This window comes from Anolis carolinensis, unplaced genomic scaffold (assembly GCF_035594765.1).
Source record: "Anolis carolinensis isolate JA03-04 unplaced genomic scaffold, rAnoCar3.1.pri scaffold_8, whole genome shotgun sequence".
In the NCBI taxonomy this organism is placed as follows: Eukaryota; Metazoa; Chordata; class Lepidosauria; order Squamata; family Dactyloidae; genus Anolis; species Anolis carolinensis.
Genome location: NW_026943819.1, coordinates 27,390,968 through 27,411,269, shown reverse-complemented (window position 1 = coordinate 27,411,269; position 20,302 = coordinate 27,390,968). Strand labels below are relative to the sequence as shown.

Sequence of the window (20,302 nt, the reverse complement as noted above, 5' to 3'; positions counted from 1 at the left end):
AAAACAATTATTCCTCTCCCTCTAATTAGGACTTTATTTTTCTTTTCTTTTTGTTGTATGAACGTAGAGGCATGGATGAGGGGTTGTGCTGCCAAGTTTAGTGTTTCTGGGATGTGTAGTTTTGTTGTTTTGTCCTAGGCCGAAATTTCATTACCCTTTTATATATATAGATATACTAGCTGTGCCCGGCCACGTGTTGCTGTGGTGTTGTCTGGTGGTGTCTGTATTTTATAGGCAGTGTGGAAGAGGCCTAAGTGAGTCCTAACTTTGCCTGTCCCCTGGGCTGAGTGGGTTGCTTGGAGACCAAGTGGGCAGAGCCTAGCCTTCTAACTGGCAGCAATTGGATAAAAACAATTATTCCTCTCCCTCTAATTAGGACTTTATTTTTCTTTTCTTTTTGTTGTATCAACCTAGAGGCGTGGATGAGGGGTTGTGCTGTCAATTTTCGAGGTTGTGGGGTGTTTAGTTTTGTTGTTTTGTTAGTCGCCAGGATTCCATTACTCATATATCTATATATATAAAAGAGTGATGGCATCAGGGCAGCGGACAAAACAACAAAACTACAGGCCCCCCAACCTCGAAATTTGACAACACAACCCATCATTCACGCCTCTAGGTTGATACAACAAAAAGAAAAGAAAAATAAAATCCTAATTACAGGGAGAGGAATAATAGTTTTTATCCAATTGCTGCCAGTTAGAAGGCTAAGCTCCGCCCACTTGGTCTCCTAGCAACCTACTCAGCCCAGGGGACAGGCACAGTTAGGCCTCACTTAGGCCTCTTCCACAGATTATCACATTTGAACTGGATTATATGGCAGTGTAGACTCAAGGCCCTTCCACACAGCTATATAACCCCTTTATAATCTTATATTATTTGCTTTGAACTGGATTATCTTGACTCCACATTGCCATATAATCCACTTCCGTGTGCATACTAAACATAAAGACTACCATGCAACAGAAATTCAATACACCACTACCTCAACAATTTCTCACCAACACCACCAGAAAATGCCACAGCAAAGCGTGGCTGGGCACAGCTAGTATATATATATATATATATATATATATATATATATATATATATATATATATATATATATACACACACACACACACACACACACACACACACACACACACATACATACACATACATACATACATATACACACACACACACACACACACATAGTGTTTCATATAATCTTTCATGTATAAACAAGGTTTGGAAATGTTTTCCTTTCCACTTTTCCAGTTGACTCTTGTGTTGTTTCCTCTATAGCCACTCCAAGTGTAAGTACTGTTACATTTGCAACAGATGTATTCTGTGTCTGGAATAAGCAAGGTTCTGAATATTTAACTGTGCCTCTGATGCTTTTATCACTGCATTACCATCCTGTCGCAAGAATGTGACCGAGTTTATTTCATGCAGATAGCTATGCATGTGTTGAATCCCGTTGTTCCCTGCCTTCCCGATAACATCCCGTCAAGGCAGCTTCGGAAACAAAGCCTGTCTCTTTTGCATTTCAAAAGGTAAGCAGGTGCACCATGCCTCTCAGGTGTGCTGGGACCTTGCACATGAGTTCGTGCACAGCAATGGCCACAGATTGTTTTGGCTTCCGCCCTCCTCCCCGGAGACATGCTCTAATTGCGGGATTGCATATTCATGCGTGACATGCAACATATTCATGTGTTTTCCGATCCAGTAGCCAAGGTTGTTATCATATTAAACGGATTAAGTTAAGTTATCAGCTTAAACGGATTCCTGATTCATGCTTCGCTACGACAGCTCGTGCCACAATAATCTCCAAAGAGGAAATGGCAGTGGTCCTTCTTCTGGAGAGAAGTCTCCAGAGATAAAAGGAAGGCTTCATTCATGTTTGTATGGAGCAGAGCATGGAACATAACTGTTGGAAAGCAATTTATGTGCTATCATTCATTGCAATGTTTCCAAAGCAGCATAGGTTGTACTTTATTACTTTGTTATGTCCCCATTTTTAAATAAATTTTGATAGGAGAGTGCCATAAAAATACATAAGGTGCCTTTCAAAGGCAACATTTTAAATTGCCGTATATACTTGGGTATAAGCCAACCCGAATATAAGCCGAGACAACTAAACTGGGAAAACATTGACTCCAGTATAAGCTGAGGGTGGTGAATTTCAGAAATAAAAATAGATACCAATAAAATTACATTAATTGAGGCATCAGTAGGTTAAATGTTTTTTAATATTTACATAAAGCTCAAATTTAAGATACAGTAGAGTCACTTATCCAACATAAACGGGCTGACAGAACGTTGGATAAGCGAATATATTGGATAATAAGGAGGCATTAAGGAAAAGCCTATTAAACATCAAATTAGGTTATGATTTTACAAATTAAGCACCAAAACATCATGTTATACAACATATTTGACAGAAAAAGTAGTTCAATACGCAGTAATGCTATGTAGTAATTACTGTATTTATGAATTTAGCACCAAAATATCATGATATACTGAAAACATTGACTACAAAAATGCATTGGATAATCCAGAACATTGGATAAGCGAGTGTTGGATAAGTGAGACTCTACTGTAAGACTATCCAACTCTGATCAAATCATTATTCTCATCTTCTTCAATGTAAATGTGCTTATGTATCCTTTTAATAATAATAGAGTAAAATAATACATGTAATAATAATAATAATAAATAATACAGGAAAATAATACATGTAATAATAAATAGAGTAAAATAATAAATGCAATAATAATAATAATAATATCAGAGTGAAATAATAAATGTATTAATAATAAAAAATAGAGTAAAATAAATGTAATAGTGGCAACAATAATAGAGAAAAATAATAAATGTAATAATAACAATAATAATAGAGAAAAATAATAAATTATTATTAATTATTATTATTAAACTTTATTTGTACCCCGCTAGCATCTCCCGAAGGACTCGATGCGGCTTACAAAGGCCAAGGCCTCAACACACAATATAACAATACAAAACAAAAGGCAAATTAAAAACAATTAAAACAGTATAAACAACAAGCAATAAACAATACGCTAAAACACGCTAAATACACTAAATGTACCATATATTCTCAAGTATAAGCTGACCCAAATATAAGCCAACCAGGACCCTCACCCGAGTATAAGCTGAGGGGGACTTGTTCAGTCTTTAAAAAGGGCTGAAAAACTAGGCTTATACTCAAGTATATACAGTAAGTTGGTAATAGTTGCTGTCTGTAACTAGCTTGGGGACCCGGCGGTGCCCAGGTTATTAGAGGGAGACATTGTTTGTTTTGGGATGTTAGGTAATATCACTGAAGTTTGGTCCAGATCTATTGTTGGCTTGGTTCAGTGCTGTCTGATAAGGGTGAACTACAACTCCCAGATCCAAAGTCAGTCATCCCCAAAACAGGCCTGTATGCAGAATTGGCCATGTTGGGTTTGTGTCCCAAGTTTGGTCCAGATCTGACGTCAGCCGGGTTCAGTGCTTTCTGGATGCAGGTGAACTACAACTCCCAAAACCAAGGTCCATTCCCCTAAACCCCTGCAGTATGTTCAGTTCATCATGGGACCATGCCAAGTTTGGGCCCAGTCCATTGTTGGTGGGGTTCACAATATCAGTCAAGGTACTGCAAGTCCCATTATCCGTGTCAAGTTTGGTCCAGATCCATCGTTGGTTGGGTTAACACTACTATCTGGATGTAGGTCAAGTACAACTCCTATAAAGCATGGTGAATTCTCCCCAAACCTCTTGTTCAGTTGCTGATCAATTCCTCTGTTAACTGTGTGTCATAGGAAAGGGTAGGAATGGGTTAAGGGAGAGGCAGTGGGCGGGGCCATGCAAATGAAGGAACCCTGGGATGTCCATTCTGGAGGAAAAACAAAACATCTAGGATGAAATGGACCCCTTCACTTGGGTGGGGGGCAGAATGGTGTTTGTGGAGGACACGGGCAGGGGTTGGTTTACATGTTCATGGTTCTCACTGTGACCTACATGTCAGTCGAAGGAGAGCCATGGGTGTCTCCTGCTGAGTTGGAACTATAGCTGTTTGTGGATGTTGGAGGTTGTCTGTGTAAGTGGACATCTCCGTCCCATACACATATACACATTTTTCATTTTTATTATGTGTATATGTATAGTATACATATGTATACTTTTGTATAGATGTATAGATTTATGCCTGAACCTTTGAATGGAGGCATGTTCTCAGTCAAATGTTTATGTTTCACAATATGGCCATTCTTACGCCATTCCTTTCAAATGGTAGCTCAAGCCCAGAAGTCTTGTTTCATGTGCCCAAGGTTCCACCTCTTATGCTATTAAAAACCAGGTAGTAGCCGTCATCTTTGGAGTTGGACTCTGAATCCGCTTTGGATTTTAGACTGAACTTGAGCTGCGCCTATTAGGAGATCGGGATTCAACTGTTTGCATAGCTCCTTACAGTTTGGAAGTTCTAGAGAGAAAATTGAAGAGAGCTTCTAATGGTTGTATTTTTATTTTCGTGTCAGGAGCAACCTGAGTCGCTCCTGGTGTGAGAGAATTGGCCGTCTGCAAGGACGTTGCCCAGGGGACGCCTGGATGTTTTGATGTTTTACCATCCTTGTGGGAGGCTTCTCTCATGTCCCATGGTTTTATTGAAAATGGGGTTTCATTGTAATTAAAGGTATATAAGTCGCTCTATGAAGCAACACCTTTTTGGACATATTCAAAACCATTGAGCAAGTGATAGGAAAGATTGTCTGCCCAGGACTAAGAGAGGACACAGTGCCGACAATGTTGGGTTGATTGATGAAAGATAAGAGAGCCAGGCTTGGTCTAAGGCAGCCTCGTATTGTTCCAGCTCTGCCCCTGCCAGTGTTTGTCCACGCAAAGTTGTTTACTGGGAGTACTATATTTTAAATATTAACAACAACAACAAAGTCAACCCCAAACCAAAGTGCTGCCTACAGGATCCGTGGAGTTGTGTAAAGGCCACCTGGAGCCACACACCCGATCCTAATCTTGCAGCTGGCCTCCCTTTTCCCACCCTCCTCTCTCTTTCTCCTTGTTTGTTGGGTTCCACATGTTGCATCTTGTCCCGGATCAGTCTGGTGGGCAGTGGATGGCGACACTAGACCCATTGAACTGACGGGATTGATGTCAGACTATGGCTCCATCTCTGCTGTAGAATTGATGTGGTTTGACATCACTTGAACTACCATGACATGATGTGGCAAACTCATGGAAGTTCTAGTTTTGCAAGGACTTTAGCCTTCTCTGCCAAAGAGTGTTTGTGCTCCACCAAACTAAAAATCTCAGGATTCCATTGTGGTTAAAGTAGTGTCAAACTCTATAAACAGAGTGGTATAAAGATCCTAAAGCAGTGGTTCTCAACCTGTGGGTCCCCAGATGTTTTGGCCTTCAACTCCCAGAAGCTGGTAAATTGGCTTGGATTTCTGGGAGTTGTAGGCCAAAACACAGGTTGAGACCCACAGGTTGAGAACCACTGTTCTAGATGTTGACTGTTGATGGACATCCATGACTTTCCTTCTCACAATCTTGATATACATAGGGATTTTGGATTGAGTAGTTCCCAGAATTCCTAACAGCTGGTAAACTGGCTTGGATTTCTGGGAGTTGGAGGCCAAAACACCTGGGGACCCACAGGTTGAGAACCACTGTCCTAGCTGTTGACTGTTGATGGACATCCATGACTTTCCTTCTTACAATCTTGATACACATAGGGATTTTGGATCGAGTAGTTCCCAGAAATCCTAACAGCTGGTAAACTGGCTGGGATTTCTGGGAGTTGTAGGCCAAAACATCTGGGGACCCACAGATTGAGAACCACTGTCCTAGATGTTGACTGTTGATGGACATCCATGACTTTCCTTCTTACAATCTTGATACACATCGGGATTTTGGATCGAGTAGTTCCCAGAAATCTTAACAGCTGGTAAACTGGATGGGGTTTCTGGGAGTTGTAGGCCAAAACACCTGGGGACCCACAGATTGAGAACCACTGTTCTAGATGTTGACTGTTGTTGGACATCCATGACTTTCCTTCTTACAATCTTGATACGCATAGGGATTTTGGATCGAGTAGTTCCCAGAAATCCTAACAGCTGGTAAACTGGATGGGATTTCTGGGAGTTGTAGGCCAAAACACCTGGGGACCCACAGATTGAGAACCACTGTTCTAGCTGTTGACTGTTGATGGACATCTATGACTTTCCTTCTTACAATCTTGATACACATAGGGATTTTGGATTGAGTAGTTCCCAGAAATCCTAACAGCTGGTAAACTGGCTGGGATTTCTGGGAGTTGTAGGCCAAAACACCTGGGGACCCACAGATTGAGAACCACTGTTCTAGATGTTGACTGTTGTTGGACATCCATGACTTTCCTTCTTACAATCTTGATACACATAGGGATTTTGGATCGAGTGGTTCCCAGAAATCCTAACAGCTGGTAAACTGGTTGGGATTTCTGGGACTTGTAGGCCAAAACACCTGGGGACCCACAGGTTGAGAACCACTGTTCTAGATGTTGACTGTTGATGGACATCCATGACTTTCCTTCTTACAATCTTGATACACATAGGGATTTTGGATCGAGTAGTTCCCAGAAATCCTAACAGCTGGTAAACTGGCTGGGATTTCTGGGAGTTGTAGGCCAAAACATCTGGGGACCCATAGGTTGAGAACCACCGTCCTAAAGTCACCAGACCTTATCTCAGTGGTTCTCAACCTGGGGTCCCCAGATGTTTTTGGCCTGCAACTCCCAGAAATTCCAGCCAGTTTACCAGCTGTTAGGATTTCTGGGAGTGGTAGGCCAAAAACATCTGGGGATTCCAGGTTGAGAACCACTGTCTTATCTGGTCTTGGAATCAAAGCAGAGTCAGCTCTGTTTAGTATTTGGATGGTTGACCAAGCTTTGTAGAATATATTTCCGATGAGGGAACTGGCCAAACTACCTCTGAGCATTCATTGCCAAAGAAAACCCTATGAGATTTATGGGGCCACCATAAGTCAACAGACAACTATTTATCTACACAACATAACTAAGGTCCTAGGTTGACTCTATAGGTCTACACTAGTTGTTTTTGGACATCATCTCCCAGGGACTGGAAGACTTGGATGCATAGAATTATAGAGTTGGGAGAGACCATACGGACCATTCAATCCAACGCAAGAGACATGTGCAAAGTCCTGAATCTTGCACATTGAGGAGATGGCACTCCAAAATCATCCTTAGCTCATTTCACATCTTGAATGACAACAGGAGATAGAATTCTGGACCCTCTCAGTTTCGATGAAGGTGTGAGAAAGAATTGTATTGCAAATGGGGCCCACAACAGTGTGAGCAACACGAAGCCGTTCTCGGCGATGTTCTACCTGGCTTCCTCCAGGCACAGTTCAAGCCCATGCATGTCTCTGGAGAGGTTCATGTAGGGCTTTCTCACAGGTAAACAAATCTAGGATTGCAGATCCAAGGAGATCAATTTTTTTACAGGGTGGGTCAAAAGACATAATTTTCCTCACCTGGCAGGTGAGAAGACGCTGTCCAAAAGGATAGGTTCTCTCATCTCATGCTGCGAAATGTTCAGATCAGAGCAGGCACAGTACAGCCCTTAGAAGCTATTTTGAAGTTTCTAGAGGTCCCTCAAACTTTTTTTAAAATGTATTTGATCACACTTTAGTTTTAAAACATATGCCTTATGCAATGATCCATGAAATCCAAAAACATTTTACCCTACAGAGCTTTCTGGACTTCATTTCCCATAAACCCTCACTTTTAGCTATTCCAGTTAAGGTGGTTGGGAATTGTAGGTGATGTAGGTGATGAATTGGAGAAATCTATTGTCCATCTCTGGGTTCAATTGCTTGCCAATATTCATACGGCCCCAAACTTAGCAATCTCTTATAATGCTTTTCTAAACCAATTCTTCTGATTGCATCTTCTAATCTATTTTTTATTGTTTGTTGTACCATCCAATTGACCATGGATTCAGGACAATTTACTGGTGATCCTCCATATTTGCTGGTTTAACGTTTACGGGTTTGATTAATCATGGCTTTGAATAATGTATTAATTCTAGGAATCTCTGGGTCCATCCAGTGTGACTCTACAGTCAAATTCCATTAAAAAAATTGAGCTGGAGGTCCTAAAGACCACTAGAAATGATCCTTGTAGGTCTTCCAATGCAATTCTATGATCAACGTCAACCAAATGTTGACTGTAGAATTATGTTGAAGGATGTAGGGTGCATCTGTACTGTAGGATTAATTCAGTTTGAGTCCACTTTAACTGCCATGGTTCAATACTATGGAATTTGGGGAATTGTAGTATGGTGAGGCACCAGCACTATTTGTCACAGAAGTCTAAAAGACCTTGTACAATATACACTGCAGATAATACTCAGTTAAGTGTGAATACTTGTCAATAAATATAGATAAACTAGCTGTGCCCAGCCACGTGTTGCTGTGTTATATTCCTAAGTGGGCTCTTGTTTGTGCAGGCAAGTGTGAATGTTGTAATTATTCACCTTGATTAGCATTGAATGGGCTTGCAGCTTCAAAGCGTGGTTGTTTCCTCCCTGGTGGGGGGATCCTTTGTTGGGAGGTGTTAGCTGGCTCTGGTTGTTTCCTGTCTGGAATACTTTTATTTTCAGAGTGTTGTTATTTACTGTCCAGATTGTAGAGGTTTTTTTAAATGCTGACTGCCAGATTTTGTTCATTTTGATGGTCCCCAGGAACCTAATAATAATAATAATAATTATTATTATTATTATTATTATACCCGGTGGTGATCGGCACATTGGGTGCCGTGCCAAAAGATCTCAGCCTGTATTTTGAAACAACAGACATTGACAAAATTACGATCTGCCAACTGTAAAAGGCCACCCTACAGTGTCATCTGAAAATACATCACACAGTCCTAGACACTTGGGAAATGTTCGTCTTGTGATTTTGTGATACGAAATCCAGCATATCTATCTTTTTTGCTGTGTCATAATAAAATAATAATAATGATGATGATGATGATGGTGATGATGACTCGCTGTCGGCACGCGATGGCAATTGAAACCTTACCCACCTGGCTAACGTCACCAAGTTTCCCGGGGGGCCTCTGCGCATGCGTAGTTAGTAATTTTTGGTTTTGGGAAGATTTCTGTAATTTGGACCTAATTTTATAGGTTTTTTGATGGAAAGACATAGATTGGATGACTGTGTCTTTTGTGGCCAAATTTGGTGTGATTTGGTCCAGTGGTTTTGCTGTTTACTCCATGGGAATTATGCACATTACATTTTTATATATATAGATAGATAATGGTATGCCAGGAAAAGCAATGGAGAGTGTATTGGTCTCACACTTGGCACGACCCAGATTCGAATCTCTCCTTTTCCGTAAACTTCACATGGGCCAGGCCCTGAGCGAGCCACTATCTCTCGCCCAAACCTACCTTGCAGGTTTGTTGCGACAGGCGACGAGATAAGGATTGTGGAGTATTTTGTTCCCTAAAGTGTTGTGCAGAAAGGGTAAACAGTAATTATTTTGCCCTCTCCCAGTTGAGGACAGCTGATCTCATCTGTGAGAAGAAGATCGGCTTCCAAGACGATCAACAATAAGGCTGGACTTATATTAATAAAATTCAAAGACTGATTTAAAAGAAATTCCAATGTTTTCCCTTGTGTGTTTGCTTGTCCCAATTCAGAAGCAAAATGGAACATAAATTAAAACAAAGCAAAGTACTCTTTTTTAAAAAAACGTTTTCCCTGCCCTTCTAATGATATAACATTTATCATTATCATCATTGTCTTCTCCACCCCATCTCAAGACTTAGGCAAGAATTAACATAACATTGTACAGAAAAGAAAGTACCGTATATACTCGAGTATGTATATGTACGTAGATGTAAATGTAGATGTAGATGTACTGTATAAACCCGAGTATAAGCTGATCCGAATATAAGCTAAGGCACCTAATTTTACCACAAGAAAACTGGGAAAACATTGGCTCGAGTATAAGCCGAGGGTGGTAAATTTCAGAAATAAAAATAGATACTAATAAAATGACATTAATTGAGGCATCGGTAGGTTAAATGTTTTTGAATATTTACATAAAACTCTCATTTAAGACAAGACTCTCCGACTCTGATGAAATCATCATTCTCATCTTCTTCAATGTAAATGCCCTTATGTATCTTTTTAATAATAATAGTAATTGGGTAAAATAATAAATGTAATAACAATAATATCAGGGTGAAATAATAAATGTATTAATAATAATAAAAATAGAGTAAAATATATGAAATGCCAACTGCAAAAGGCCACCCAACTGGGATCTGCACGCATCATCCGAAAATACATCACACAGTCCTAAACACTTGGGAAGTGTTCGACTTGTGATTTTGTGATACGAAATCCAGCATGTCTATCTTGTTTGCTGTGACATACAATAAAATAATAATATAATAATAATAAACAGAGTAAAATAAATGAAATAGTAACAATAATAGAGTAAAATAATAAATGTAATAATACCAATAATAATAGAGAAAAATAATAAATGTACCATATATACTCGAGTATAAGCCAACCAGGACCCTCACTTGAGTATAAGCCGAGGGGGGCTTTTTCAGTCCTAAAAAAAAAAGGTGAAAAACTCGGCTTATACTTGAGTATATACAGTAGTTAGATTGATAAGAGTACAGTTTTAGATACAGTAGAGTCTCACTTATCCAACATTCTGGATTATCCAATGCATTTTTGTAGTCAATGTTTTCAAAACATTGTGATATTTTGGTGCTAAATTCATAAATACAGTATTTACTACATAGCATTGAACTACTTTTTCTGTCAAATTTGTTGTATAACATGATGTTTTGGTGCTTAATTTGTAAAATCATAACCTAATTTGATCTTTAATAGGCTTTTCCTTAATCTCTCCTTATTATTCAACATATTCACTTATCCAACGTTCTCTGTTGGATAAGTGAGACTCTACTGTATCTCCTCTTGAGAAATACGACTTACCGAATTCAGTGGAAGTTACTGAATAGAATGGCAACTGAGATCTTTGTGCTTTTTTGCGTAATTAACACATTGTGCATTTTAGAATCCATCTTATCTATTTATCCAGTGTTTATATATTTCTTCCCTTATTTCCCTAATAGCTACAATCCTGATTCATTCTGCGATCTTCTTTTCTCTTGCAGGAATTGAAAGGAATGGCCTGGATTTCAACAGACAGGTAAGACCAATACAGCTGTTTTTGGAGATGTTGACTCAATTTGAGAGCTGTTCTCCAAAACGTAATTCTTTCATTGTTGCAGTATTGGCTTCCTTTAGCATTTCGGTCCTCTGAGTACAAGACTAAATATGGCACTGTGGGTCATCTCTTTCTATAGAATTAGTGGGGGCCTTGGAAGCAATTGATCAGGTTGTCTCGATAATCATTTTGGTTACAAGATTTGGGGCAATGATATCCAAAAGAATCCACATAAATATAGACAATGTGCATCTATGTGCCTCCAAGTCAACATAAGAAAATCCAATGAATTCCAAGTGGTTTTGCCAGTACAGTAGAGTCTCACTTATCCAACATAAACGGGCCAGCAGAATGTTGGATAAGCGAATATGTTGGATAATAAGGAGGCATTAAGGAAAAGCCTATTAATCATCAAATTAGGTTATGATTTTACAAATGAAGCACCAAAACATCATGTTAGACAACAAATTTGGCAGAAAAAGTAGTTTAATACGCAGTAATGCTATGTAGTAATTACTGTATTTATGAATTTAGCACCAAAATATCATGATATATTGAAAACATTGACTACAAAAATGTGTTGGATAATCCAGAACGTTGGATAAGTGAGTGTTGGATAAGTGAGACTCTACTGTACATTCCTTTTGAATATAACATTCCTTTGAAATATACCGTATATGCTTGAGTATAAGCTGACCCGAATATAAGCCGAAGCACACAATTTTACCATTAAAAAACTGGAAAAACATTGACTCCAGTATAAGCAGAGGGTGGTAAATTTCAGAAATAAAAATAGATACCAATAAAGTTACATTAATTAAGGCATCAGTAGGTTAAATGTTTTTGAATATTTACATAAAGCTCAAATTTAAGATAAGACTGTCCAACTCTGAACAAATCATTATTATCATCTTCTTCAATGTAAATGTGCTTATGTATCCTTTTAAAAATACATGTAATAATAATAAAAATAAATACAGGAAAATAATACAATAATAAATAGAGTAAAATAATAAATGCAATAATAATAATAAGATCAGAGTGAAATAATAAATGTATTATTAATAATAATAAAAATAGAGTAAAATAAATGTAATAGTAGCAACAATAATAGAGAAAAATAATAAATGTAATAATAAATAAAAATAATAAATGTAATAATATCAATAATAATAGAGAAAAATAATAAATGTACCATATATTCTCGAGTATAAGCTGACCCAAATATAAGCCAACGAGGATCCTCACTTGAGTATAAGCCGAGGAGGGCTTTTTCAGTCTTAAAAAAAGGGCTGAAAAACTAGGCTTATACTCGAGTATATACAGCCGTATATATTCGAGTATAAGCTGACCCAAATATAAGCCGAGGCACCTAATTTTCCCACAAAAACCTGGGATAATTTATTGACCCGAGTATAAACCAAAGGTGGGAAATGCAGCAGCTACTGGTAAATTTCAAAATAAAAATAGATATCAATAAAATTACATGAATTGAGGGATCAGTAGGTTAAGTAATGTATATATATGGATACAGATATACAGGTACATGGATCTATATGTATATAGGATTTGAAAAGGCCTGCAAACATATATAAAATTAATGTATATAGATAGATACAGATATATAAGTACATAGGGATTGAAAATGCGGGCAGAGGATTAATGCCTATATATCTGTAGGAGAGTTTAACAAATATTTCAGGAGAAAATGCTTTTATAAGATTAATGGATACATATTTTTCTTCTTCCTGACTTGCAAGGGCATCTTTCTCTTTTCAAAACATTCCCTTGGTTAAGAGTGAGGGAGTCTTTGGAAAACATACTGATAAGGGAGGGTAAGAGAGAAACATATCAAATATTGCAAGCAATGGGCTCCATGTTCTGTTGCCCGGCTTGGCCTTGACCCCATTATAAGCCAAGGGAGGCTTTTTCAGCTCAAAATAAAAGGCTGAAAAACTCGGCTTATCTTCGAGTATATACGGTATTTGATAAGCAGCTGGGACTGGCAAAGTTTAATCAATCAGGACTATTCCTGCCAAATCAGGACATTGAGAGGGTATGGAAATCTAATGCCTGGAGACTCTCTGCCTCTATCTACAGTGTTAATGCCATTCCAGGTTCTTTGCTGTATGTCTGGAGGGGAAACTCAGTGTTGATCCCAATCTCTCTCGTTCTCGCTTTGGGCCTGGGCATCTTCCAAAATATGAGTTCATTCGACAGGAGCCTGGCTGGGATTCCTCATCAATTGAGCTTTTGTTCGTTTTCTTTCACGTTCCCATCTCAACATGCATCAATATGTTGACTCATGCCCGCCTGGGAGATAAGCAAGACTTTTCTTCGGAATCACGCCCATGTGATAGACTTGCAGATAGATAGGACTTTTGGGGCTACAGGTGATGCTGCAGGAAAGGTTGAATGCTGGAACGTGGCCATGATTATTTTGAAGATCCATATAAAACTCCTGTTTTCCTTAGTGATGAACTTTCCTTGGGATGTGCCAGAAGCTATGATACTTAACTCCTTAGTAAAGGTTAAGTCCAGTCGTGTCTGACTCTGGGGGTTGGTGCTCATTTCCATTTCTAAGCCAAAGAGCCGGCGTTGTCCATAGACACCTCCAAAGTCATGTGACCATAGGCATGACTGCATGGAACGCCGTTACCTTCCCGCCGGAGCAGTACCTATTACTCTACTCACACTCTGGGGGTTGGTGCTCATTTCCATTTCTAAGCCAAAGAGCCGGCGTTGTCCATAGACACCTCCAAAGTCATGTGACCATAGGCATGACTGCATGGAACGCCGTTACCTTCCCGCCGGAGCAGTACCTATTACTCTACTCACATTCTGGGGGTTGGTGCTCATCTCCATTTCTAAGCCAAAGAGCCGGCGTTGTCCATAGACACCTCCAAAGTCATGTGGCCATAGGCATGACTGCATGGAACGCCGTTACCTTCCCGCCGGAGCAGTACCTATTACTCTACTCACACTCTGGGGGTTGGTGCTCATTTCCATTTCTAAGCCAAAGAGCCGGCGTTGTCCATAGACACCTCCAAAGTCATGTGACCATAGGCATGACTGCATGGAACGCCGTTACCTTCCCGCCGGAGCAGTACCTATTACTCTACTCACACTCTGGGGGTTGGTGCTCATCTCCATTTCTAAGCCAAAGAGCCGGCGTTGTCCATTGACACCTCCAAAGTCATGTGGCCATAGGCATGACTGCATGGAACGCCGTTACCTTCCCGCCGGAGCAGTACCTATTGACCTACTCACATTTGCATGTTTTCGAACTGCTAGTTTGGCAGAAGCTGGAGCTAACAGCGGGTGCTCACTCTGCTCCCCGAATTTGAACCTGAGACCGTTCGGTCTGCAAGTTCAGCAGCTCAGCGCTTTAACACACTGAGCCACTCCTTATCCCTGATCTATTAACAGTGATTCCTTCTCTACCACTTGTTTCAACCAATATGAGACATCTAGATCTATGACTTTAATTGTTGCTGTATTTCTACTTTCACGTTAACTTATGACGACTCTTTTATAGGGTTTTATTGGCAAGATTTATGCACATTGCCTTTTTCTAAGACTTTTAGAGGGCAATGTGCCCATGGGTCCCTAATGGGTTTGTACAAACAATCAACAACCAAGAATAATAATAATAATAATAATAATAATAATAATAATAATAATAATTTATTTCTCTATCCCGCCACCATCTCCCCAAAGGGACTCGGGGCGGCTAACATGGGGCGATGCCCAAAACGAAACAGAATAAAGCAATTACAACGAATATCAAAACAAAACAGTAATAACATAAATCAAATACAGTAGAGTCTCACTTATCCAACGTAAACGAGCCAGCAGAACGTTGGATAAGCGAATATGTTGGATAATAAGGAGAGATTAAGGAAAGGCCTATTAAACATCAAATTAGGTTGTGATTTTACAAATGAAGCCCCAAAACATCATGCTATACAACAAAATTGACAGAAAAGGTAGTTCAATACGCAGTAATGTTATGTTGTAATTACTGTATTTACGAATTTAGCACCAAAATATTACGATATATTGAAAACACTGACTACAAAAATGGCTTGGATTATCCAGAAGCTTGGATAAGCGGGGTTTGGATAAGTGAGACTCTACTGTAGTAAAGTAAAGGTTTTCCCCTGACGTTAAATAAAATAAATAAACAATTTAAACATTTTAAAAATACAATAAAACACATAAAATCAGAACAAATGAGTAATAATACAACATCAACCACTGGAGATAAAAGGGGTCGGGCATATAAAACACAATATCCAAAGCTTTAATAAAGTGCATAAACAAATGTCAGAGAGTCAACTGGGATAATATGGGATAAGGCAAGGTAGGAAGAGATTAAAGTGCTAAGAAGTAATGAGTAGCAATCCAAACTCTTGTCTCCTTGTCCAGTTCACAAACCAGTGTTCCATATTGACTCCTAGTGTGAGTAATACAGTAGTCTCTCGCTTATCCAACGTTCTGGATTATCCAACGCATTTTTGTAGTCAATGTTTTCAATACATCGTGATATTTTGGTGCTAAATTCATAAATACAATAATTACTACAGTAGAGTCTCGCTTATCCAACGTTCTGGATTATCCAACACATTTTTGTAGTCAATGTTTTCAATACATCGTGATATTTTGGTGCTAAATTCATAAATACAGTAATTACTACAGTAGAGTCTCGCTTATCCAACGTTCTGGATTATCCAACACATTTTTGTAGTCAATGTTTTCAATACATCGTGATATTTTGGTGCTAAATTCATAAATACAGTAATTACTACAGTAGAGTCTCGCTTATCCAACGTTCTGGATTATCCAACACATTTTTGTAGTCAATGTTTTCAATACATCATGATATTTTGGTGCTAAATTCATAAATACAGTAATTACTACATAGCATTACCATGTATTGAACTACTTTTTCTTTAAAATATGTTGTATAACATGATGTTTTGGTGCTTAATTTGTAAAATCATAACCTAATTTGATGTTTAATAGGATTTTTCCTAATCTCTCCTTATTATCCAACATATTCACTTATCCAACATTCTGCCAGCCCATTTACGTTGGATAAGTGAGACTCTACTGTACATGGCATTACTGTGTATTGAACTACTTTTTCTTTAAAATTTTGGTATAACATGATGTTTTGGTGCTTAATTTGTAAAATCATAACCTAATTTGATGTTTAATAGGATTTTTCCTAATCTCTCCTTATTATCCAACATATTCACTTATCCAACATTCTGCCGGCCCATTTACGTTGGATAAGTGAGACTCTACTGTACATGGCATTACTGTGTATTGAACTACTTTTTCTTTAAAATTTTGGTATAACATGATGTTTTGGTGCTTAATGTGTAAAATCATAACCTAATTTGATGTTTAATAGGCTTTTTCTTAATCTCTCCTTATTATCCAACATATTCGCTTATCCAACATTCTGCCAGCCTCTTTACGTTGGATAAGTGAGACACTACTGTATTCCTCCCTACTTCTCCTCTTTCTGTGGCACATTTCCCTGCCTCCCCTGCAAAGCCTTTGAACTCCTTTGAAGGCAGCAAGTAAGACACATATATGTGCATGCGCATGCGTTTGTGCATGTGCTCATTTAATTAATCCTGTTCGATGCAAAGCATCTGAGAACCAGCCGATTTTAATTTTGTGAGAGCAGAGCTTGTTGCCCCGAAGGGTTTCTTTTGTCATCCTTCTTTTTCATTCTGCCGGGTGTTGCATCACATGATCTCCTTCTACCTTCTTCCCCTGTTCTCCTTTCCAGCTCTTGGCCTCAGTTTCCTTCTCCTTTTCATGCTTGACATCCTACAAGGCCCTTTCTCCTGCGTAAATAAGGTATGGCTCCTAAGTAGGGACCCAAATCCAAATGGGTTGAACTTCAGGTTCCTCCTGGCTGACTTCTTGGAAGAGAAATCTCAAGGTGAAAGATAGATATAGATACATCTCAAAAAAAGCCATCCCTACATGTCAGGTTTGAATCCTTTAATCTCAAAAACCAGGATAGAGCTGACCCTGGCAACACTACTCACCATGGATGGTTGGTGAAGGCATCTAACAAGGTCTTCTTCCAAACTGTGGACCTCCTTTCCATGGGAGCCCAGACTGGCCTTGTCTTTCTTCTCCTTTTCCTAGCAGGTCTTATCTCTCAAGATTATTTCGGTCGCTAACAGGTTGTTTGGCGAGGTTTTTAATATTCAATCTTTGAATGAGAGATTACAAATTCTATTTTAATTGTTTATACTGAGTTTCAAGGCAACTCAGGGTGATGACAACCCTCAACGCAGGGCTTTCTTGACCAGATTTATCAAGATGATGTTTGTCATTGCCTTCCTCCTGGTTGAAAAATGTGACTTGCCTAAAGTCATCCACTGAGTTTCCAAAGCTAAGCAGGGAACAGCTGTTGAATGCTTGAGCCATTACACCATTCATCAACACAGGATTCTTCCCTTCTATCCACTGTGTCTTTTGCATCAGGCTCCAGTTGATGGGTCTTGAAGCTCAGATAAAAAGTCAAAAACATGTCATGCACACCTCAAATCAACCAACCGGAACATGTAAGGGAAAGCTACCTTCTTATCTATATCTATCTATATCCATAATAAAAGTGAAAACCCATATGTGTGTATGTGGCACAGGTGTCCGCTCACACAGACAGCCTCCCTCTGGCCTCCACAAACAGGCTCCAGTTCCCAGTGCTGAGGAGCCACCAAGTTACTCTTTTCCACTGACATTGCGGTTACAGCGAGCTCCATGAAAATGTAGCCTCAACCCCTGCCAATGTCCTCCCTAAACACTACGGCCCACCATCCAAGGAATGCTTTCATTTGGGGACCATTTCATCCTAGATTTTGCATTGTCCTCCACCACAGGCAGGCATCCCAGGGTTCTCCATTGGTGTGAAATTTGCATGACCCCGCCTACTGCAATTTGCATGACCCCGCCTACTGCCCTTCCCTTTCAAATCTGTCTGCAGAACAAACACAGCAGAACTGAGCAACTGAACTTACTGGAGGAGTTTGGGGATTGACTCCACATGGTGGAAGTTGTAGTTCACCCTGCATCAAGTCAGAGCACTGTGACTCCTACTGGGGAATTTAGAGGAGTTGTAGTTCACCTATACCCAGAACGCTATGAACCCAAACAATGGTGGGTCCACATGCAAACCTGATATGCCCAGATTTGAATACTTCTGGGTTTGGAGGGGAATTGGCCTGTACATTTGAGAGTAGTAGGTATTGGGATTTATAGTTCACCTGCAATGAATGAGCACTCCGAACCCCTCCGATGATAGACCAGGACCAAACTTGGTACACAGAGCCCCCATAACCAAAAGAACATATTGGACAAGTTTGGGGAAAAGGGAGTTATAGTTCACCTGCATCCAGAGAAACAGTGATCCCCACCGACAATGGACCGGGACCAAACTTTGCACAGAGAAGCCTCATGACCAACTGAACATACTGCAAGGGTTCGTGGGAATGGGCCTTTAATCTGGGAGTTGTAGTTCACCCACTCCAAACTGAGAATACCTAACATTCATAGACAAACAGTGCCTTTCTCAAATGACCCGGGCACCGCCGGGTCCTGAAGCTAGTATACAATATAGGAGAAGGCAGATACTTCACCTACTCTCTGGCTGCCTTCTTTGTTCATAATTGAATAAGCAATTAAGTGAGAACCACCACACAGGACAAGATGGAGACAAGTGGTCCTCATCTTCTCCAAGTGGTCCTCCAGAAACTGCTGAACTTTCATCAGCCTTGGCCATCATGGATAAAATGGTCAATGATTTGCAGTCTGGCTACATCAAGAACACATTCTTGGGCCATGTGTTTAAAAAAGACCATGAGATGCACATGGAATCTTTCTTGGGACTATGTTGGCTGACCAGTTCTCTGGTACAATCAACCGATATCCTTGGAAGTGATTTTGACAGAAGACCGTGTGTAAATATACCCTAAAGGCACCTGATCCCATCTGATCTTGAATTGGAGACTGCCAGTAAATCCCAGGTCCTATTTCAGAGGGAAAAAGTAGCAAAATTATCAGGGTATTGTGAATTGTATGAAATGTTAAAATCAATCTAGGCTGTTAGAAATGTCTTCTGTGTTAGTTTCGGCAAGGCATTTCAGTAGTTATGGAGTTAATAAGAACCTGCTTTGATTGACGTATCACAGGACCAATGGGGTCAAGTTCGTTTGACCGGGACTTCCTTCTTGGTCTGTGGAATGCAGGGGAGTGTCATCTTTTAGTATGTGTTCGGCGAGCTTTCGCTGGAGATGGACTATGAATGCTATGCTCTGTAGCCGGGAGTTATTGTGAATATTTCAACTGTAAATAGTTATGTAAATAAAGTTAATCAACAGTTGGACTTCGCCTGCTGGAGTGTTTGTTGACCAGTGCTGATTCTCCGCATGGCAATACAGCCTGGAGAAGGAGGTGAGACCGGGATGATGAATTTTGGAACCCACTCTGCACGGCAACAAGGGTCTCACCACCCAGCGTCGTCACCGCTGACAAAAATAATCTCCGAATCTTCCTTGCCTAGGAAAACCCTACAAAGTAAATGGGATCACCATAAGACACACATATCAAGAAGGGTTCTTGATGTCCTTGGAGAACCGAATGAAGGATGAGCAGAATGTAGCCCTGTGATGGAAGGCATGGCTATAGATATGGTGCCAGATTTGTTTGTTTTCAATCTCTTATTCTTGCCAGCCTGAATTCCCATCCAAGGTGGGGCATAGCAAAAGGCAGCTGGGCTGAGATGATTCCGTTTACTTCTCCTTGGGTCTTCCATTCTTGAGGATAATCTTTGAACATCATGCTAAGTCCTATCCATCTCAAGATTAATGGACCCTGTGCGGAGTTTGGATTTCTTCTACTGATCGAGGGTTCAAGCCATGCCGTGACCCTAAGAGACCATCTTCCAGGTTGGAGAAGTGCCATGCCAAGAGCCAAGAAGTGATAAGGAAAGAGGCGGATTCAGGG

General features: G+C 39.8%; 1 protein-coding gene across 3 annotated transcripts in view; it reads left to right on the top strand.

The window, feature by feature from the left end:
* The window catches only part of pou2f3 (POU class 2 homeobox 3), a 112,972-nt gene that overhangs the window by 42,985 nt on the left and 49,685 nt on the right, over nucleotides 1-20,302 (top strand). For all 3 annotated transcript variants that reach the window (XM_062961165.1, XM_062961164.1, XM_062961163.1), the window contains one exon: nucleotides 11,214-11,248. In XM_062961165.1, the coding sequence (XP_062817235.1) occupies nucleotides 11,214-11,248 (35 nt within the window). The remainder of the gene's footprint in view (nucleotides 1-11,213; nucleotides 11,249-20,302) is intronic.